General features: G+C 43.9%; 2 protein-coding genes across 2 annotated transcripts; both read left to right on the top strand.

Moving 5' to 3' along the window:
- The first annotated feature begins 588 nt into the window (after window positions 1-588).
- Window positions 589-5145, top strand: LOC130369840 (ankyrin repeat domain-containing protein 46). Its single transcript, XM_056575404.1, has 4 exons — window positions 589-691; window positions 1572-1914; window positions 2385-2543; window positions 2937-5145. The coding sequence occupies exons 2-4, from the start codon at window positions 1604-1606 to the stop codon at window positions 3151-3153; spliced, it is 687 nt and encodes a 228-aa protein (XP_056431379.1). The 5' UTR covers window positions 589-691; window positions 1572-1603; the 3' UTR covers window positions 3154-5145.
- Window positions 5146-5608: 463 nt separating this feature from the next.
- tmem185 (transmembrane protein 185) lies at window positions 5609-14195 on the top strand. The gene is made up of 7 exons (XM_056575941.1): window positions 5609-5811; window positions 7259-7435; window positions 8895-9102; window positions 9247-9330; window positions 9759-9935; window positions 10511-10634; window positions 11067-14195. Exons 1-7 carry the CDS (start codon window positions 5774-5776, stop codon window positions 11318-11320), a joined length of 1062 nt encoding a protein of 353 aa, XP_056431916.1. The 5' UTR covers window positions 5609-5773; the 3' UTR covers window positions 11321-14195.
- Window positions 14196-17739: the final 3544 nt, after the last annotated feature.

Here is a 17739-nt window from a genome sequence, read left to right as displayed (position 1 = left end):
TATCTCATGCCAGATCTTTCTTTAGATAACGATCTTAGCTAGAGATCCATAATGTACAACATTTGATTTTGCAGACATTTTCATTGTGGAATTGAACAGGTACTTGATCCAACTTTTACTTTAGCTGGGTGGCTTATGTTTAACCCATACACCCCTCTTATGTGTCCATATTATATGCTGTTTGTCCACAGCTTGTAAATATTGAAATATATTCTTAGCTGTATCACCCACTAACAACCACTTGATTATGTCCTACTCCAACCATGTTTTATCTCATGCCAGATCTTTTCTTTAGATAAAGATCTTAATAGCTAGAGATCCATAATGTATAACATTTGATTTTGCAGAAATTTTCATTCTGGAATTGAATAGGTGCTTTATCCAACTTTTTTTTTTAACTTTAACTGCATGTGATATATAGACTATTCATTATTTTAGTAACTCGAAATAGTTTAGAGCCTAGAACCTATGTACTGCTAGAAAGGTGCTAGAAAAATAAGTAAATAATGGTTTGTATTTTGACACTGGTTTCAGTTGCTGAAATTAACATGATAGGGGAAAGGAAGAGTCTGTCGTAAAGGAGTTGCGTATGTCGTAAAACGTATAGCGTCAGCCGCAACCAACACAACAACATAGCTACCGAGATCCTAACGGACTCTCCTTTCTCATCTGATTTTGTCCACATCCACAGGTAATTACCACAACACCTCATTATCACTTATTAGCTAAACATTGCTATTTGATATGGACCTGTGTCAAACGGCTAACATTGTCACATTCATCCCAGCGTTTGACGAGGATGAGCTAACGGTGTTAGCATGTTGGCTTGGCATTGTATTTGATCCATGTCAAATGTTGCTTTATTTAAGTCTGTTATTGATGCAGCAAATGTTATCTAGCGGTGTACTGTTGTGATTTGTCGTTTCAACATACTCCATATGATGTATGTGGCGTTTTGCCAGCTGATGGGCAGATTTGTGCTGACATTATGGTAGTGGGTGGTTTTGCATGGATCTGCTAATCTTGGGTTTAATGTTGATCTCTCTGTCTCTGTGACAAGAGAGGGGGTAGTGTTCAGGTAGCGTTAATGAACTCCCCCTGCTGCCTATCGGCACTCCTGCTCAGTCAGAAGTCTGTACAGTGGCTGGACATTCCTTTAGGTGATGGTACCCTTGTTTACATATTAAGTGCCAGTTGGGTGGCTTATGTCTAACCCATACACCCCTCCTATGTGTCCATATTGTATGCTGTTTGTACGCATCTTGTAAATATTTAAATATAATCTTGGCTGTATCACTTCATTTTGAATGTTTTATTTTGCATCTCGACTTTGCATCTCGACCTTTTGCTACTTAAGGTTTTTAGTATTCCTGTATTTATTTTGACTAGTTGGTGCTTTGGTCCTCCATAAATGACAGTAATCTCTGTACAAAATAAAAGAGGCGTAAGACAGTGGTCTATGTAGTAGGAAATACAAAGAGCATTAGTGATTGTCACAAGGATGTCACTGCATAACCCTGTTACCCACCCCATGAACTGATAATAACAACAAATCACCTTGACGGTGCCAGGTAAGCTGGACTTCTCCGACACCCACTCGGACATGTCCTATGTCTTCATCAACGACTCGGCGCAGGCCAGCTCGCCGCTGCTGCAGGCCTGCATCGACGGAGACCTGCACTTTGGGCGTCGGCTGCTGGAGACGGGCTGCGACCCCAACATGCGGGACACCCGCGGGCGCACGGGCCTGCACCTGGCCGCCGCCCGCGGCAACGTGGACATCTGCCGCTTCCTGCACAAGTTCGGCGCCGACCTCCTCGCCACGGATTACCACGGCAACACGGCGCTGCACCTGTGCGGCCACGTGGACACCATCCAGTTCCTGGTGTCCAACGGCCTCAAGATTGACATCTGGTGAGGAGAGGAGGGTGTTATTGGGTGTTGGGGAGGTGTTAGGAGGAGGTTTCTCCTTTGAGTCTGCCCGACGACCCAATTTTGAGTCGTCGGGCAGAGGCTTTTTGTCGATGGCAACTTGATAACAGAGACTTACCATTCTGTTCAGGATTTCGTTATTTTCGCTTACATAGCAGACTTTCAGTGGATTTTTGGAACATTAATGAGAAAGGGGTAGCGGTTGGGTGGGGTAGGGGGCATCCTTCTAGAAACATGCGACAACGGAAATCGCCCCCAGGGTGATCTGGTGCGTCCCACCAACTAACGACTTCACCCGAAAGTAGACTATTCTGTAAAACACTGTTGGTTGTTACTGTGAAGGGGTAATTCATGTTGTTCACGGTATAGTAGGATGGGCAGGTTGTGTTGTCCAAAGGGATCCTAAGTTTAGAGGCTAACGTTGCTACATCCGTGTCTCTCTGTGTGAGCAGTAACCACAACGGCTCCACGCCCCTGGTGCTAGCCAAGCGACGGGGGGTGAACAAGGATGCCATCCGCCTGCTGGAGGGCCTGGAGGAGCAGGAGGTGAAGGGCTTCAACCGGGGAGCGCACTCAAAGCTGGAGACCATGCAGTTGGCCGAGAGTGAGAGGTAAACCTCCACCCACTCCCCCGTCTTCATTCATTCATTCAGTCATTGAGCTTTTTGGCCGAAGTTGGGCTTGGAGCAATCTTAAGTTAGAGTAGCTAAAAACCATCTGAAGTATTAAATAATAAGTAGTGTGTAGTGCTGTATTACTAAGCAGTATATACACAGCTCATCTTTTTCCTCCTCCTCACTCCTCATCTTCCTCCTTCCTACACCCCCCCCCCCCCTCCAATAACCCTGACCCCTCATCATCCCCTCACCCCCTCTCCCTCCGCCACCTACTTCTCCCCCTTCTCCTCTTCCTCCTCTTCGACTCACACGCCTCCCCCGCGCCACCACTTCCTTGCTCCTTGCCCCCCCGCCTCTCCTCACCCGCTCCTCCCCCTCCTCCCGCAGTGCGATGGAGAGCCACTCCCTGCTGAATCCCAACCTGCAGAGCAGCGAGGGCGTGCTGTCCAGCTTCAAGACCACGTGGCAGGAGTTTGTGGAGGACCTGGGCTTCTGGAGGGTGCTGCTCCTCCTGGTGGTCATCGCCCTGCTCTCCCTCGGCATCGCCTACTACGTCAGCGGGGTGCTCCCCTTCTCCAGCAACCAGCTGGAGCTGGTCCACTGAGGAGGAGAAGGACGCTCCGTCCGTCCCTGCTCGCCCATGGACGGCGCCTCAGCATGAGCTTGGACGAAGGGGTCGGAGGGAGTCTGAAGGGCCCACCAGGTGTGGACCGGGTGGACAACACTCCACACTTGTGATGCCACCATCGCCTAGGATTAGTGACATCACAAGTGACGCCTGGTGGTTAATTAGGGGCCGTTTTAGGGAGGAGGAAGAGTGGGACGGAGTTTGCGGGGTACAGGCTGTGTTATATTTCGAGTAAAGCGAGTAATGGTTTGAGTCTCCCGTCTGTCTCTCTCTAACCAGGAAGTGGATGCAGTGTACTAGTTGGGGGAACAGAGTGGTTTTGGTGCAACAAATAGAAGTTATGACCACACCTACGGTCTAGGGGGGCAAGACCTCAGATCTTTTTACAGTTTGTGTTTCTATTGGCGGCGTGTTGAATGTGTATCTGATGCACATGGAAGTGTTTTTATGGCTATGAGGTAGATCTTAGGGTGGATGGGAAAGATGCTAAGGGGGGAGGGGGGAGGAGAAAGAGAAAACTATGACTTGATTACATAATCAGTCACTATTGAAGCTCATCGCTACTTCATCGTTCTAGCAATTATGTTTAATTTATTTCAGCCAACTTTGATGACTCATTATTTCCCATTGGATGGTCGCCTGGCAGTTGGTGCTTCATTGGACCGATCCCAGCCATTTTTATACCCTAGTTCCATGTGACTCGTGTTTTAAACTATTTTCTTCTTTCCTTTTAAGCACCATACAAAATCTGAACAGCTTTCCTTCTGTTCCTTCAGAGTGCCAGAGGTGTTACGTAAACAGTGTCTCTGTTTGAAAAGTCTGCTCTCATAAGTATTGTGCAGGTGCAAACGCACTTCTCTGATGTTTATTCCCATGGTGCATTGCTCCCTTCACACTGGTCCTTGAACTGACCTAAGCCCCAGCCAACCCAAATGTAACCAATTCTCATGCATCATGGGAAATACACTCCAGAAAAGTCCAACTTTTTTTAACCAGTGTTAGAATGAGCTGTCTAGCATCCAGTCTATAACATTTCGATTTATGTAGAGTAGGGGTCCCTTTATTTTATACTGCTCCAAGTCTTAGCTGGGTGTAGCTTGAAGCTTTGACACACAGATGAAATGGAGAGATTCAACATGCAGTTATACTTACTACAAGGCTGACTGACAACCAAATCTTAACGAACACTCCCTCGATATTATCTACGCATAACATTGTAACTCTGATTTCTCGTTGGTTTGTAGCCTAGACCAAACATTTGTACGATTACATTTATATTTAAAAAAATACTACCCAATGAATTTCATCTCTTATTGTTGTAATACGTTGTACTCTTATCCATGCGTTATTCTGTCTACACTTACAGCAAAATCACTTTTAAAAGTATTACCTTTTAATGTCTTTCATGTTGATGTTTAAAGCTGTATACAAGCAAAATTATTTTATGTATGCCATTTGCATATTTCTTAATGACCCATATCTGTGTTTAAATAATTCATCATGTCACTTATTCATTATTGTTTTCAACTTATGTCCCCTTTTTTGTCTCTGGACATTTCGTGTATATTAATTTTCCATTGTCTAAGTGACCAGTCGCATTAAAGCTGTATAGCAATGAATGCTTATAACTGCTTGTAAATATTAGTTTATATACATATTTGTTTGTGATTCGCTTGTTTTTGCCGTCCCACGACACAGTATGAGATGATAGCTTAACTGTGTGCCTTTTTTAAAAGAAAAGAATATTCAATTACAATACTTTTTAACAGCACAGGATTTCCTTTAAAGCATGTAGCTTTGATGCATTAAAAGATTTAGAATTGTAAACATTACCGCACTCAATTCCCCTTTTGTTTTCTGTGTGTGGGGCAAAAAACAACATTTTGGCAAATCTATATCTTATGTGGAGAGAATTAATAAAACACTCGAAATGCGAGATTGTTGAGGAATTCAATGGTCTTTTTCTTGTGTATTTATCCTTCATGGAGTTGCAACAAATATACATTATATTCCACCTCTATAAACTTCTAGACATTTAATGCATTTGGGGGGGGGGGGGGGTATTAACAATTGTATATCGTATTGTTTTATATATTGATTAATACAACTAGTAGCCTATGTGTATACTTCATTATCAAGTACGAAAGTGTGATACGGCAGTAATACTTCAAGTTATGAATCTAGAACTACAAGGTTTTAAGAATACAAACAATGCAAACATACGTGATAACAAATTGACAGTGAAATCTATTCAATAGACACGCAATTAACCCCTATTAGGAATTTAGTTTGCATGACCATGGCTTCGTTTTACTCAAAATCTAATGTTAAAACAACATAACACAATTTAACTGATCCATAAACTGCCAAACCACGAAGAAAGTTCCCGCGAGAGTAGACCCTGAAAGCAGTGCGAGATGAGATTTGTGCAGCGCTGCACAGGAAGCAAAACAAACGGGCTAGTTGGGCTAGCTGGACGTCGTTGTAAACCTAACACAAAAATGTACGAAAATCGACAATAATAACGACAGCTAACCGGCCGAGGAGTAAAATGGATTTGTTATAAGGATATCGTCGAGGACTTTACAGTTCAGCCATGAATCTAAGAGGGCTGTTCCAGGATTTCAACCCGAGGTGGGACCAAGCAAAGCAGCGTTTAGCCTAGCTCCTGTGTAATATAGGAGCGTTTAGGCATCGCTCACTCCTTAATCACAAGCTAGCTTGTTAGCCTAGCTACTGTGTTGTTAGCATGTATTTATCGGCGTTGTGACAGCAGGCATCTAGACAATCACATCGCTTTCCTTATTTGTTTAAACGAAACTCCTTGCCAGAGAAAATGGGCTGTAAAGTTTCCTTAACAAGACACGTTTATGTGGATAGCTGGCTGGCTGAATCAAGTTAGTTAATACACTAATACACTGAAAAAACACTCTTATGTCATGAAAATATGACCACTGTGTGTATATTTGTCTTTAAAATGACATGCAGTTGGTATAAATCTGACGTTAGGCATCCTCTATTTAGTACGTGGTACCTAGTGGCTTATATGCAAAGAAAAACAGGATAATAAAGTAATAATTAATATGAGTCCAAGGGCATGATGTCTCAAAGGAGTGGGTCACACAGCCGAAACATATTGAATTATTTAATCCATGTTTAGGCTTAATGTAAATCACATAAGGCGATGTCATGACAACATGTCCTACATTAGGCACCGGTATTGTTTTGGTTACATGTGATCTATGACAACACTGCGTTTATTATGGCGACTCTGAACTCTTTCCAGTTGTTTTTTTCACTTTCGTTTGGTACCCTAACCCTACCTCAATGTTGTTTTGTAATCTCTGATTGTCGCTATGGATAATGACGTATGCAAAATGTTAATGCGTGTATGGAAATTGTGGTACAAGGGAAATAGTGGTCAAATGGTTATCAGGTGTGACTCTCAGCCCAACGTTTCTGGGTTGTCGACTTGAAGGCATGCTTGAGCCAGCTTCCATAACTCATACCTGCTGCTTATAGGTCTTATCTTAGGTGGGATATGTATGTATACATGTGTTGTGTTGTGTATGTATGCTGGCTGCTGGAACACCTCAATTTCTCTGCTGAGATGAATGAGTATATCTTATCTTATTCTCTTAGCTACCACCCCCTTTTGGAGGGTCCCTAAATTGCATGACTCTATCTTAATATATGGCCTTATACCTCACCTCCTGTGGTGTCCACATTCATGACAGTGGTAACATTTGAAAATGGAAATGTTACTTTGCCGTTGATGCAGATATTGTAATACAGCCGTACACTTTTCATTGAAACTTTTCAATTATAAACATAAACAAAAGCACAAAATATAATATTGAGCCCCCACTGTGTATGTTAGTAGAGAAAGGTAAGTGTAGGAGATGTTGTTTCACCCTCAGTCGAAAGTTTCTGGGATCCAACCAAAAAGATGCACCCTAACCTCTACCTGACATGAACTGGAAAAATGAACATGCTATTACCGTGCTACTAACACAATCTCAGATCTCCTCAATGTCTCTTCCGTGTCAGTGCCTGAACGCCTCTTCTCGTTGTTCTGCAGTAAGTTCCTGATCTACTCGTGCCTGCTGCTGTTCTCGGTGCTGCTGGCGTTGCGGCTGGACGGGGTCATCCACTGGAGCTACTGGGCCGTGTTCACGCCGATATGGATATGGAAGCTCCTGGTGATCATCGGGGCCTCTGTAGGGACGGCCGTCTGGGCCCACAACCCCCAGTACAGGTGAGCACGCCCGGCCCCGATGCGGTAGGGCAGTGGAGTGTTCAAGCCTTGGGTGTGCAGCTACTTTTGTCTACCAAATATTTATACATTGGCGCTGCCATCTATGTATATTAATTTATGCAGCAGTCCCCTTTTCAAACATACTAATGGTCAAATGAAACGGACAAGAGATACGATAAGATGGGCTTTTATTATTATCCCAGATGAGGACATAAGGGATTTAGGCATATGGGGCTGAAAAAAAGGTTTATTTTGGCCACTTATGGACAGCAACCCAAAGTATGATAACCAGTGCTCTATTAAACCCATATGTTTAACGTTTAACGAGTGAATTGAGTTGACAAAGATGGCAGGTTTGTCATGTTGGTTGAACAGGCTTATTACATAACCCTTCTTGAATACCATTTCTATTATTCAAGAAGTGTGTTTAGATGCCCAACTCAATGAAGTATTTACACACAGCCGGGACATGAAAAAGACCATCCAAGGATGGTCATCAAGTTATCCAAGTGTGATAAGGGTCATACAAACAAAGTTACTCAAAGGTCCAGTGTGTAAAATGTAGATGGCACTTGCATATTGCAACCAACCGAATTCTCACCTCTCCCTTTCCAACGACCACTGTCCCTGTACTGGCCTGTATTGTGTTGGGTGCCAGTAGGTACTTAAGAAATTATGTTAAAGTCTGTGACGGCATCGAGTAGCCAAGTGATGAGGTTCTATTTATGAATCTTTGGGTGACATTTATGATTTTTGTATTTAGTTATTTAGTCTGTAAATGACCGCAAAATGTTATTGTTCATTGCGTTTATTTTTGGGTATTTGTCAAAGTCAACATGGACATAGTAGATGTTGAAAATGTTTTAAACAATGCAGACCCACCTGTCATAATCCCCCTCATCCGCAAACTGCCATTCGCTACACTATTTTACACTATTAAAGGAAATAAACTATTTTACACTATTAAAGGATTCAGGTTCCCTGCTCAGAACCAGGGTTTCAGTCCCCTGATGGAGTATACCTTAATGGATACATCGTATTTCTCTATCATGTGAATGGTAAAGTCAAGTATAACCTCCAAACACGCTCTGGTTAGTGTCTTGGTGGTGCAGAAGTCCTAATTGAATCCTAAATACGTAGGCTATTTTGGCGAATCGACCGAGCATGCTTTTCGTCACTAGGCTATATGAGGCGCGTCCGGCAGAGGGTTAAGCTTCTGGAACATTTATATTTAACACCACGGACGGTGTGTGCATGTTTGGAGCTGCGTCATGCCAGCAGTTTATGTTTATTGTCTAAACACGACTTAAGTGCGCAAAAAAGAACACGCCACAAACAAGCTTTGATTTTGACCCTGAATCCGGTTACAATTGTTTGGTGATGTCGTGCATCCCTAGTGTGTATGACGTTGTGTGTGAGGGGGGTACGTTTGCTTACGAACCCCGGTGCCGTTCTGCAGGGCGGAGGGGGAGACGTGTGTGGAGTTCAAGGCCATGCTGATCGCCGTGGGTCTCCACGTGCTGCTGCTGATGTTTGAGGTGCTGGTGTGCGACCGCGTGGCCCGGGGAGCCTACTTCTGGCTGCTCGTCTTCATGCCGCTCTTCTTCGTCTCCCCCGTGTCCGTGGCCGCCTGCGTCTGGGGCTTCAGACACGACCGCTCCCTGGAGGTACGAGTTACACCCGCCGCCTCTGTTCCCAGCCTAGCCTACCGCTCTCTCTCCCCACACACTAACCTACCTCTCCCTCTCTCCCCACACCCTAACCTTACCTCCTCTTCTCTACCACCTCCCCTAACGATCTGTCTCTCTCAGCTGGAGGTGCTCTGCTCGGTCAACATCCTGCAGTTCATCTTCATCGCCCTCAAGCTGGACAAGATCATCAACTGGCCCTGGCTGGTAAGAGAGAGACACACACACACACACTTCAAAAAAGCGAGGGTCCACAACAAATGTATGTTGGACCCTCCCATTTTTGATGTTGCTCGGCTCTTGGATAGATTTTAGAACACCTGGTGGTGTATTGATAATGTTATAGTAGAAGGGTTTCATGCTTTTTCACCATTATAATAGCATTCTGTGTCAAACAGTACCAGTGAGGCACTTCCTGACGATTCATTCTAGAATTACCCAGCATCCACTGGTTATTGCTCTTATTACAATGGGGGAAGTGTGTGTGTGTGTGTGTGTGTGTGTGTGTGTGTGTGTGTGTGTGTGTGTGTGTGTGTGTGTGTGTGTGTGTGTGTGTGTGTGTGTGTGTGTGTGTGTGTGTGTGTGTGTGTGTGTGTGTGTGTGTGTGTGTGTGTGTGTGTGTGTGTGCATTGCAGGTGGTGTGTGTCCCCCTGTGGATACTCATGTCCTTCCTGTGCCTGGTGGTCCTCTACTACATCATCTGGTCCGTGCTCTTCCTGCGCTCCATCGACATCATCGCCGAGCAACGCCGCACACACATCACCATGGCGATCAGCTGGATGACCATTGTGGTGCCACTGCTCACCTTCGAGGTAAGCTAGCACAGTCACCTCTCCCTCCCCCTTTCGCCCTCCCCCTCACTTCTATTGATGCCTCCCCTTTTCTCTCTCTCCCCCTCACTTCTATTGATGCCTCCCCCTTTTCTCTCTCTCCCCCTCACTTCTATTGATGCCTCCATCTTTTCTCTCTCCCCCTCACTTCTATTGATGCCTCCCTCTTTTCTCTCGCCCCCTCACTTCTATTGATGCCTCCCCTTTTCTCTCTCCCCCCCTCTTCTATTTATGCCTCCCCCTTTTCTCTCTCACCCTCACTTCTATTTATGCCTCACCCTTTTCTCTCTCTCCCTCACTTCTATTTATGCCTCCCCCTTTTCTCTCTCTCCCCCTCACTTCTATTGATGCCTCCCCCTTTTTTCTCTCTCCCCCTCACCTCCCCTCTCTCTATGCCCATTCATCTCCCCCTCACCACTCTTCCCCTCAACTCTCTCTCCACCCCTCCATCTCCCCCTCTGCCCGCCCCTCACCCCTCCAGCCTGCCTCTTCTCCCCCTCTGCGTCCACCACCAGTATGAGCTCAGCAGGGTGCGCTCCTCTCTCTCTCTCCCCCAGATCCTGCTGGTCCACAAGCTGGACGGCCACAACAGCCTGAGCTTCGTGTGCGTCTTCGTCCCGCTCTGGCTCTCCCTGCTCACCCTCATGGCCACCACCTTCGGACACAAGGGAGGCAACCACTGTAAGGCAGCGTCGACACGTCGAGTCTGTGTGTTCCCGAGCACCTTGCTAACCCACAGGTCAACACTTTAGGACCGTTAGCCTTTTGGTGAGCCCTCTGGTCACACCATGTACCCCACCATTGTTGGTCAAATAACACTGCTTGCCTTGCGTAAACCCTTCCTGCTCATGCGACCATTGAGTGTCTTACTTGCATTGAAGGGTTAGGGTTTACCAAGGGTTTACCAAGGGTTGCTGGTAAAAGTAGCTTTTAACTGGCAGTACGGAAGTCTTGGTTAAGGTCATTTTTACTCCCAGTCGAAAGGATCTGGGTTCAAAACCCTCAAGCCAAATACCTTAACTCTAAGTCTAAATGAACGAGGATAGAAGCCTCTAGTAGAATGCTAACCTTATTCATAGAAACAACGGATTAACCTGATACGCGTGTCCACAGGGTGGTTCGGAATCCGCAAAGACTTCTGCCACTTCCTGCTGGAGCTCCTCCCCTTCCTGCGGGAGTACGGCAACGTGTCGTACGACCTCCAGCGGGGCAGCGAGGATCTCGAGGAGGACGTGCCCGTCGCGCCGGAGCCGCCGGCGCCCAAGATGGCGCCCATCTTCCACAAGAAGACGGGCGTGGTCATTACGCAAAGCCCCGGGAAGTACTTTGTCCCGCCGCCCAAGCTCTGCATCGACATGCCTGACTAGGGCGCCGATCCAAAATGGAGGACAGGAGTGTCGGTTTTTCCGACTGGTTGAGAACCTGAAGTGAGGGACACCTATTAAACGGGAGCGTCAAGAACTATAAGGAGTGTAAGGACTTACGTGCATCCTATACTTATTGTACGTGGTTATACTGATCCGGAGCTGTTGGCGCTCATTCCCCCGTCCTCGTGGACCTCTGGAAGAAACTTCCAGTATCTTCTGTAACCAATGGATCCAGGACTCAACGAGGAATAAAAGCCCCATGAAAGCCCCAAAAATGGCACTTTGTAAGAGGCCTCTTTTCCGAAGAGGGCTGTAGCTGTAAGAGAGTGTGTACATACCATAATAATCTGACCAGGGGACCACAGTGAGTTTAGTAATGTGCCAACTGTAAACGTTACTTCAACATTATTAATATATCGTTCATGTTGTTATTCTTTCCTTTCCCGATAGTCCTGTGTGTCTGAGTAAACACCTCTGTCGTACCACCCACACACTGTCGCTCTGATTTGCAGCCGATAAAACAACATGTGTGCGACAGTTGTTATTTTCCTTTAACCCAGTCAGGTAAGTTATATTTTCAGTTAAAATGTCACCCAACTTATACTTTCCCATTGTAAATACACTGTACATGTTACAACCCTTTGTTTTTTTAAACGTTAATAAAGGCCTCGGTTACAATTTGTTAAAATCTGTAATTGAAGACCAACTGCTATGAAACTTTGCTTAATAACGAGGCAAATTAGTTTTATACCTCAATGAGGAGCACTAAGCACCATTGTTGTAGAGGTCACTGAACATATGCCCCACCCACCCTCTTAGTATTTTAACCTTTTTTACTTCATGCCATCTTTTTATATTCTGTGTCCACTCCACCGTGAGCCACGGTAACAAAATATCGTTTAATATGTGCACTGGTGCACTTATTGAATGACAATAAAACAAGTCTAAGTCTATATATGAACATATATGAACATGTATTTGTTATATATTGGCAGATTATTTATTTTATATGGTTTGGCCGTAATAACGGAAATTTCAAATCAAATATGGTAGTCATTTTATTTTATACCTTATACTTCAGAAATGCTCATAGCTCAGATACAGAAAGGTACATCAACTTTAGGGTATTTGGAAAGTGGTTTGTACCAAATTAAATGAATATGAGCCAGAAAAGGCGCACATTAATTGTATGCGGGAATTGTCTGAATGTAGGTCAGGCAGGCGAAAGGCATAGGCCCTATAGCTGGAATGGAAGGAGGCCTGGGTTTAATTCATAAAGATTTTTGTTTCCCTTCAACGATAATTTTACTTTGAAATCTAATGATATCATTTCTTTTGTATTGTCAATTGTCATATATAATTTTCATATCAATCCCCCAGCCACCGTAGGGAAGCAGAATGAATGGTTGCTCTTGAGATCGGGTTTCAAGTCCCGTGGATGTGCTTCAATTGAAGCCTCTTTTTTTTCTCTATCATGTGCATGGTAAAGTCAAGCCAAAAATGCTCTGGTAGGCGTCTTGGTGGTGCAGCGGTAAGGGCTGTTGGTTAACGCTCTGTAGACTCTGGTTCGAGTCCCCGCTCACAAGGCTGTCAAGAACTGGGAAACCCCAAAAGGTCCCTCCTGCTCAGAACCAGGGTATCAGTCCCCTGATGGAGTATACCAATGGTTACATCTTATATCTCTATCATGTGAATGGTAAAGTCAAGTATAACCTCCAAACACGTACTGGTAAGCGTCTGGGTGGTGCAGCGGTCAGGGCTGTCGGTTAAAGCTCTGTAGACTCAGGGTCGAGTCCCCGCACGCACGGCTAATAAGAATGATGAGCTTTCAGACACGTTGTAGGTTCAGGTGCACTGCTCAGAACCAGGGATTAAGAGGTACTGTAATGGATACATCTTATTTCTCTATCATGTGAATGGTAAAGTCAAGTAGAACCTCCAAGCATATTCTGGTAAGCGTCTGGGTGGTGCAGCGGTCAGGGCTGTTGGTTAACACTCTATAGACTCAGGTTTGAGTCCCCGCATGCACGCATGGCTAATAAGAATGTTGAGCATTCAGACACTATGAGACACATACACGGCCACCAGAGGTACGTTAATGGAAACATCTTATTTCTCTATCATGTGAATGGTAAAGTCAAGTATAACCTCCAAACAAGTTCTGGTAAGCGTCTTGGTGGTGAAGCGGTCAGGGCTGATGGTTAATGCTCTGTAGACTCATGTTCGAGTCCCCGCACGCACGGCTATTAAGAATGATGAGCTTCCAGACACTATGTAGGTTCAGGTGCCCTGCTCTGAACCAGGGTTCATGAGGTACAGTACCGGATTCATCTTATTTCTCTATCATGTGAATGGTAAAGTCAAGTATAACCTCCAAAAATAATCTGAAAGGCGTCTTGGTGGTGAAGCGGTCAGGGCTGTTGGTTAACGTTCTGTAGACTCTGGTTCAAGTCCCTGCGGCAACCAGAGGTACCTTAATGGATATGTCTTATTTCTCTATCATGTGAATGGTAAAGTCAAGTATAACCTCCAAACATGTTCTGGTAAGCGTCTTGGTGGTGCAGCGGTCAGGGCTGATGGTTAACGGTTAGTTAACGCTCTGTAGACTAAGGTTTGAGTCCCCGCTCACACAGCCACCAGAGTTACCTTGGTGGCTGTAAAGTCAAGTATGACCTTTGGAAAAGGTAAGCCACCAAGGTACCTTGGTGTGTAAAGTCAACTATGACCACCACCATGGCGTCTTGGTGGTGAAGCGGTCAGGGCTGTCGGTTAACGCTCTGAAGACTCTGGTTTGAGTCCCCGCATGCACGCATGGCTAATAAGAATGTTGAGCATTCAGACACTATGAGACACGGCCACCAGAGGTACGTTAATGGATACATCTTATTTCTCAATCATGTGAATGGTAAAGTCAAGTATAACCTCCAAACACATACTGGTAAGCGTCTTGGTGGTGCAGCGGTCAGGGCTGATGGTTAACGGTTAGTTAACGCTCTATAGACTCAGGTTCGAGTCCCCGCTCACCCGGCCACCAAGAAGGGAGTGTCCCCAATGTGGCAGAACCCTCCCATCCCCCCCTTCAGAGGGGCTGGGGGGGGTGTTAGGACTAAAAGGGTCTTGCTACTTTTTTGAACATCCCTTGGCCCCCACACATTACATTATAATCACCTTTATTGGAAAAAAAAACTAACAAAAAACAAACAATACACAAAAAACACCCTTTTTCAAAAAAAAAACACCCTTTGTTTAAAAAGAACACCCTTTTTTCACAAAAAAAACATTTTTTTAAAAAAAACACATTTTTAAAAAAACATCTTTTTAAAAAAACACCTTTTTAAAAAAAAACATTTTTTTTTTTTAAAACACAAAAAACAACATTTTTTTAAAAAAAACAACACAAAAAAAACTTTTTTGAAAAAAGTGTTTTTTAAAAAAAAAACAAATATACACAAAAAACACTTTTTTTAAAAAAAAAACTTTTAAAAAAAGTGTTTTTTTTAAAAAACAAGTGTTTTTTTTTAATAAAAAACACCCTTTTTTTTATAAAAAACATTTTTTCAAAAAACAACACTTTTTTAAAAAAAACAACACAAAAAAAACGTTTTTTTAAAAAAAAAACCTTTTTGAAAAAAGTGTTTTTAAAAAAAAAACCAAATATACACAAAAAACACTTTAAAAAAAAAAAAAAAACTTTTAAAAAGTGTTTTTTTTAAAAAACAAGTGTTTTTTTTAAAAAACAAGTGTTTTTTTTAAAAAACAAGTGTTTTTTTAAATAAAAAACACCCTTTTTTTTATAAAAAACATTTTTTCAAAAAAAAAACCATAAAAAAACCATTTGTTCAAAAAACAAAACTTTTTTAAAAAAAACACCCTTTTTTTCCAAAAAAAGATAAACGGGTTTCAAAAAAACCACAAAACACACAAAAAAAAAAAACATTTGAAAAAATAAAAAAAACCCAAAAAGAAAAAAAAAGTATAAAAAAAAGGGAAACTTTTGAAAAACACCTTTTTTAAATCATCACCAAAAAAACAACCTTTTTTAAAGAAAAAAACAAAACAAAAAAAAATCATTAAAAAAAAAATATATATATAACTTTTAAAAAGTTTCATCAAAAAAGGGAAACTTTTAAAAAGTATCACTTTTTGAAAGTTTCCTTATGAAAAAAGGGGCTTATAATGGGAAAAGTAAAATAGTAGTCCTTGCCGCAAGTAGCAAGACCCCTTTAGTCCTTGCCACAAGTAGCAAGACCCCTTTAGTCCAAATCCCCCCCCCACCCCCCCCGGAGAAGGGGAGGTGGGGTTCTGGGATACGCGCCAACGTGGAGGAGCCGACCTTGGTGTATTCTCATCTCGGTGGCCGTGTGAGCGGGGACTCGAACCTTAGTCTACAGGGCGTTAACTAACCATTAACCATCAGCCCTGACCGCTGCACCACCAAGACTCTGCCTCCAATATGTGTTTGGAGGATATACTTGACTTTACCATTCACATGATAGAGAAATAAGATGTATCCATTTACGTACCTCTGGTGGCCGTGTGAGCGGGGACTCGAACCAGAGTCTACAGAGCGTTAACCAACAGCCCTGACCGCTGCACCACCCAGACACTTACCAGTACGTGTTTGGAGGTTATACTTGACTTTACCATTCACATGATTGAGAAATAAGATGTATCCATTAACATACCTCTGGTGGCCGTGTGAGCGAGGACTCGAACCTTAGTCTACAGAGCATTAACCAACAGCCCTGACCACTGCACCACCCAGACACTTTCCAGAGCGCGCTTGGAGATTATACTTGGCTTTACCATACACATGATAGAGAAATAAGATGTATCCATTAGAGTACCTCTTGAACCCCGGTTCAGAGCAGGGAACCTGAACCATAGTGTCTGAATGCTCATCATTCTTATTAGCCGTGCGTGCATGTGGGGACTCAAACGTGAGTCTACAGAGCGTTAACCAACAGCCCTGACCGCTGCACCACCAAGACACTTACCAGAACATGTTTGGAGGTTATACTTGACTTTACCATTCACATGATAGAGAAATAAGATGTATCCAAAACGGTACCTCTTGAACCCCGGTTCAGAGCAGGGAACCTGAACCATAGTGTCTGAATGCTCATCATTCTTATTAGACGTGCGTGCATGCGGGGACTCAAACCTGAGTCTACAGAGCGTTAACCAACAGCCCTGACCGTTGCACCACCAAGACGCTTACCAGTGCATACTTGGAGGTTATACTTGACTTTACCATTCACATGATAGAGAAATAAGATTAATCCAATAAGGTACCACTTGAACCCTGGTCCTGAGCAGGGCACCTAAACCTACATAGTGTCTGAAAGCTCATCATTCTTATTAGCCGTGCGTGCGGGGACCCGAACCTGAGTCTAGAGAGCGTTAACCGACAGCACTGACCGCTTCACCACCAAGACGCTAACCAGAGCGTGCTTGGAGGTTATACTTGACTTTACCATTCATATGATAGAGAAATAAGATGTATCCAATACGGTAGGGTAGATTTGTGGATTGAGGGATTATCCTAGGTGTCATCCAACTCATTGGCTTCCTTCCATCCAACTTTATCGGATTCGCAAGAGCTCCGACTGATCTCTTCGGTTTTACAGTAGGCAACAGAAATCTAAAATGAGATTGATCGCATTCGTAACAAATGTACTGTTTCATGTCCTGTTTCATCTGCTGTTGAAGACTTCCATCATTGGTTCGACCCGTGGTTAAATTCATCAGAGTTATCCCGTTCACCGGTTCGTCAGGGCCCATGAGATTGGTCTCGATAATGTTGTGTCCTTTCCTCTGTTTCTACGGTTGTTGAATTCGGCGGAACGGCTTTACGTCTGAATAGTAATATGAGAAAAAGAAGGTCAGGTTATGCAAAGGACTACAATGACGAGCATCAAAACAGACTACAGAGGCAAAAGTACAAGAAAGCAAGACATCGGCGATCACAACTGCCTCAAAAACACACCCTCTCAGCACTATAACAACTAGTGTCACATGTTGTTATAGTGTCACACGGTCACCAAGAAGGGAGTACCCCCCAAAAGGTCCCCAACGTGGCAGAACCTCCCCATCCCCCCCTTCATAGGGGCTGGGGGGGGGGGGGGGGGTGTTAGGACTAAAAGGGACTTTTTTGTACATTGCATTCATTTAGTTACTCTGTGACTGTCCCACTAGCCCCCCCCCTCCCCCAAAAAAAGATCTATCATCTAGATCTATAGATCTAGATCTATAGCTTTAAGATTAGATCTAGATCATGAACCAGGAACTCTGGTGACCACAACCAAGAGCAATCGACCATCAAGGCATTGAGGCTAAATTGGTACATTGTTAAGTCCATCAGATCTTGAGGGGCTTTCCGTCTGAACAACCCCACATTTCTGAAGTGGACAAATTAA

This window comes from Gadus chalcogrammus, chromosome 17 (genome assembly GCF_026213295.1).
Source record: "Gadus chalcogrammus isolate NIFS_2021 chromosome 17, NIFS_Gcha_1.0, whole genome shotgun sequence".
Classification (NCBI taxonomy): domain Eukaryota; kingdom Metazoa; phylum Chordata; class Actinopteri; order Gadiformes; family Gadidae; genus Gadus; species Gadus chalcogrammus.
The sequence above is the reverse complement of the archived record's forward strand: the minus strand, read 5'-3'. Positions and strand labels throughout refer to the sequence as shown.

Excerpts from the sequence above, each read along its gene's own strand:
- LOC130369840 (XM_056575404.1), top strand. The coding sequence starts at position 1,604 with ATGTCCTATGTCTTCATCAACGACTCGGCGCAGGCCAGCTCGCCGCTG. Across the intron at positions 1,915-2,384 it reads GGCCTCAAGATTGACATCTG|TAACCACAACGGCTCCACGC; the intron begins GTGAGGAGAGGA and ends CTGTGTGAGCAG. Across the intron at positions 2,544-2,936 it reads CAGTTGGCCGAGAGTGAGAG|TGCGATGGAGAGCCACTCCC; the intron begins GTAAACCTCCAC and ends CTCCTCCCGCAG.
- tmem185 (XM_056575941.1), top strand. The coding sequence starts at position 5,774 with ATGAATCTAAGAGGGCTGTTCCAGGATTTCAACCCGAG. Across the intron at positions 9,103-9,246 it reads GACACGACCGCTCCCTGGAG|CTGGAGGTGCTCTGCTCGGT; the intron begins GTACGAGTTACA and ends TGTCTCTCTCAG. Across the intron at positions 9,331-9,758 it reads TCATCAACTGGCCCTGGCTG|GTGGTGTGTGTCCCCCTGTG; the intron begins GTAAGAGAGAGA and ends TGTGCATTGCAG.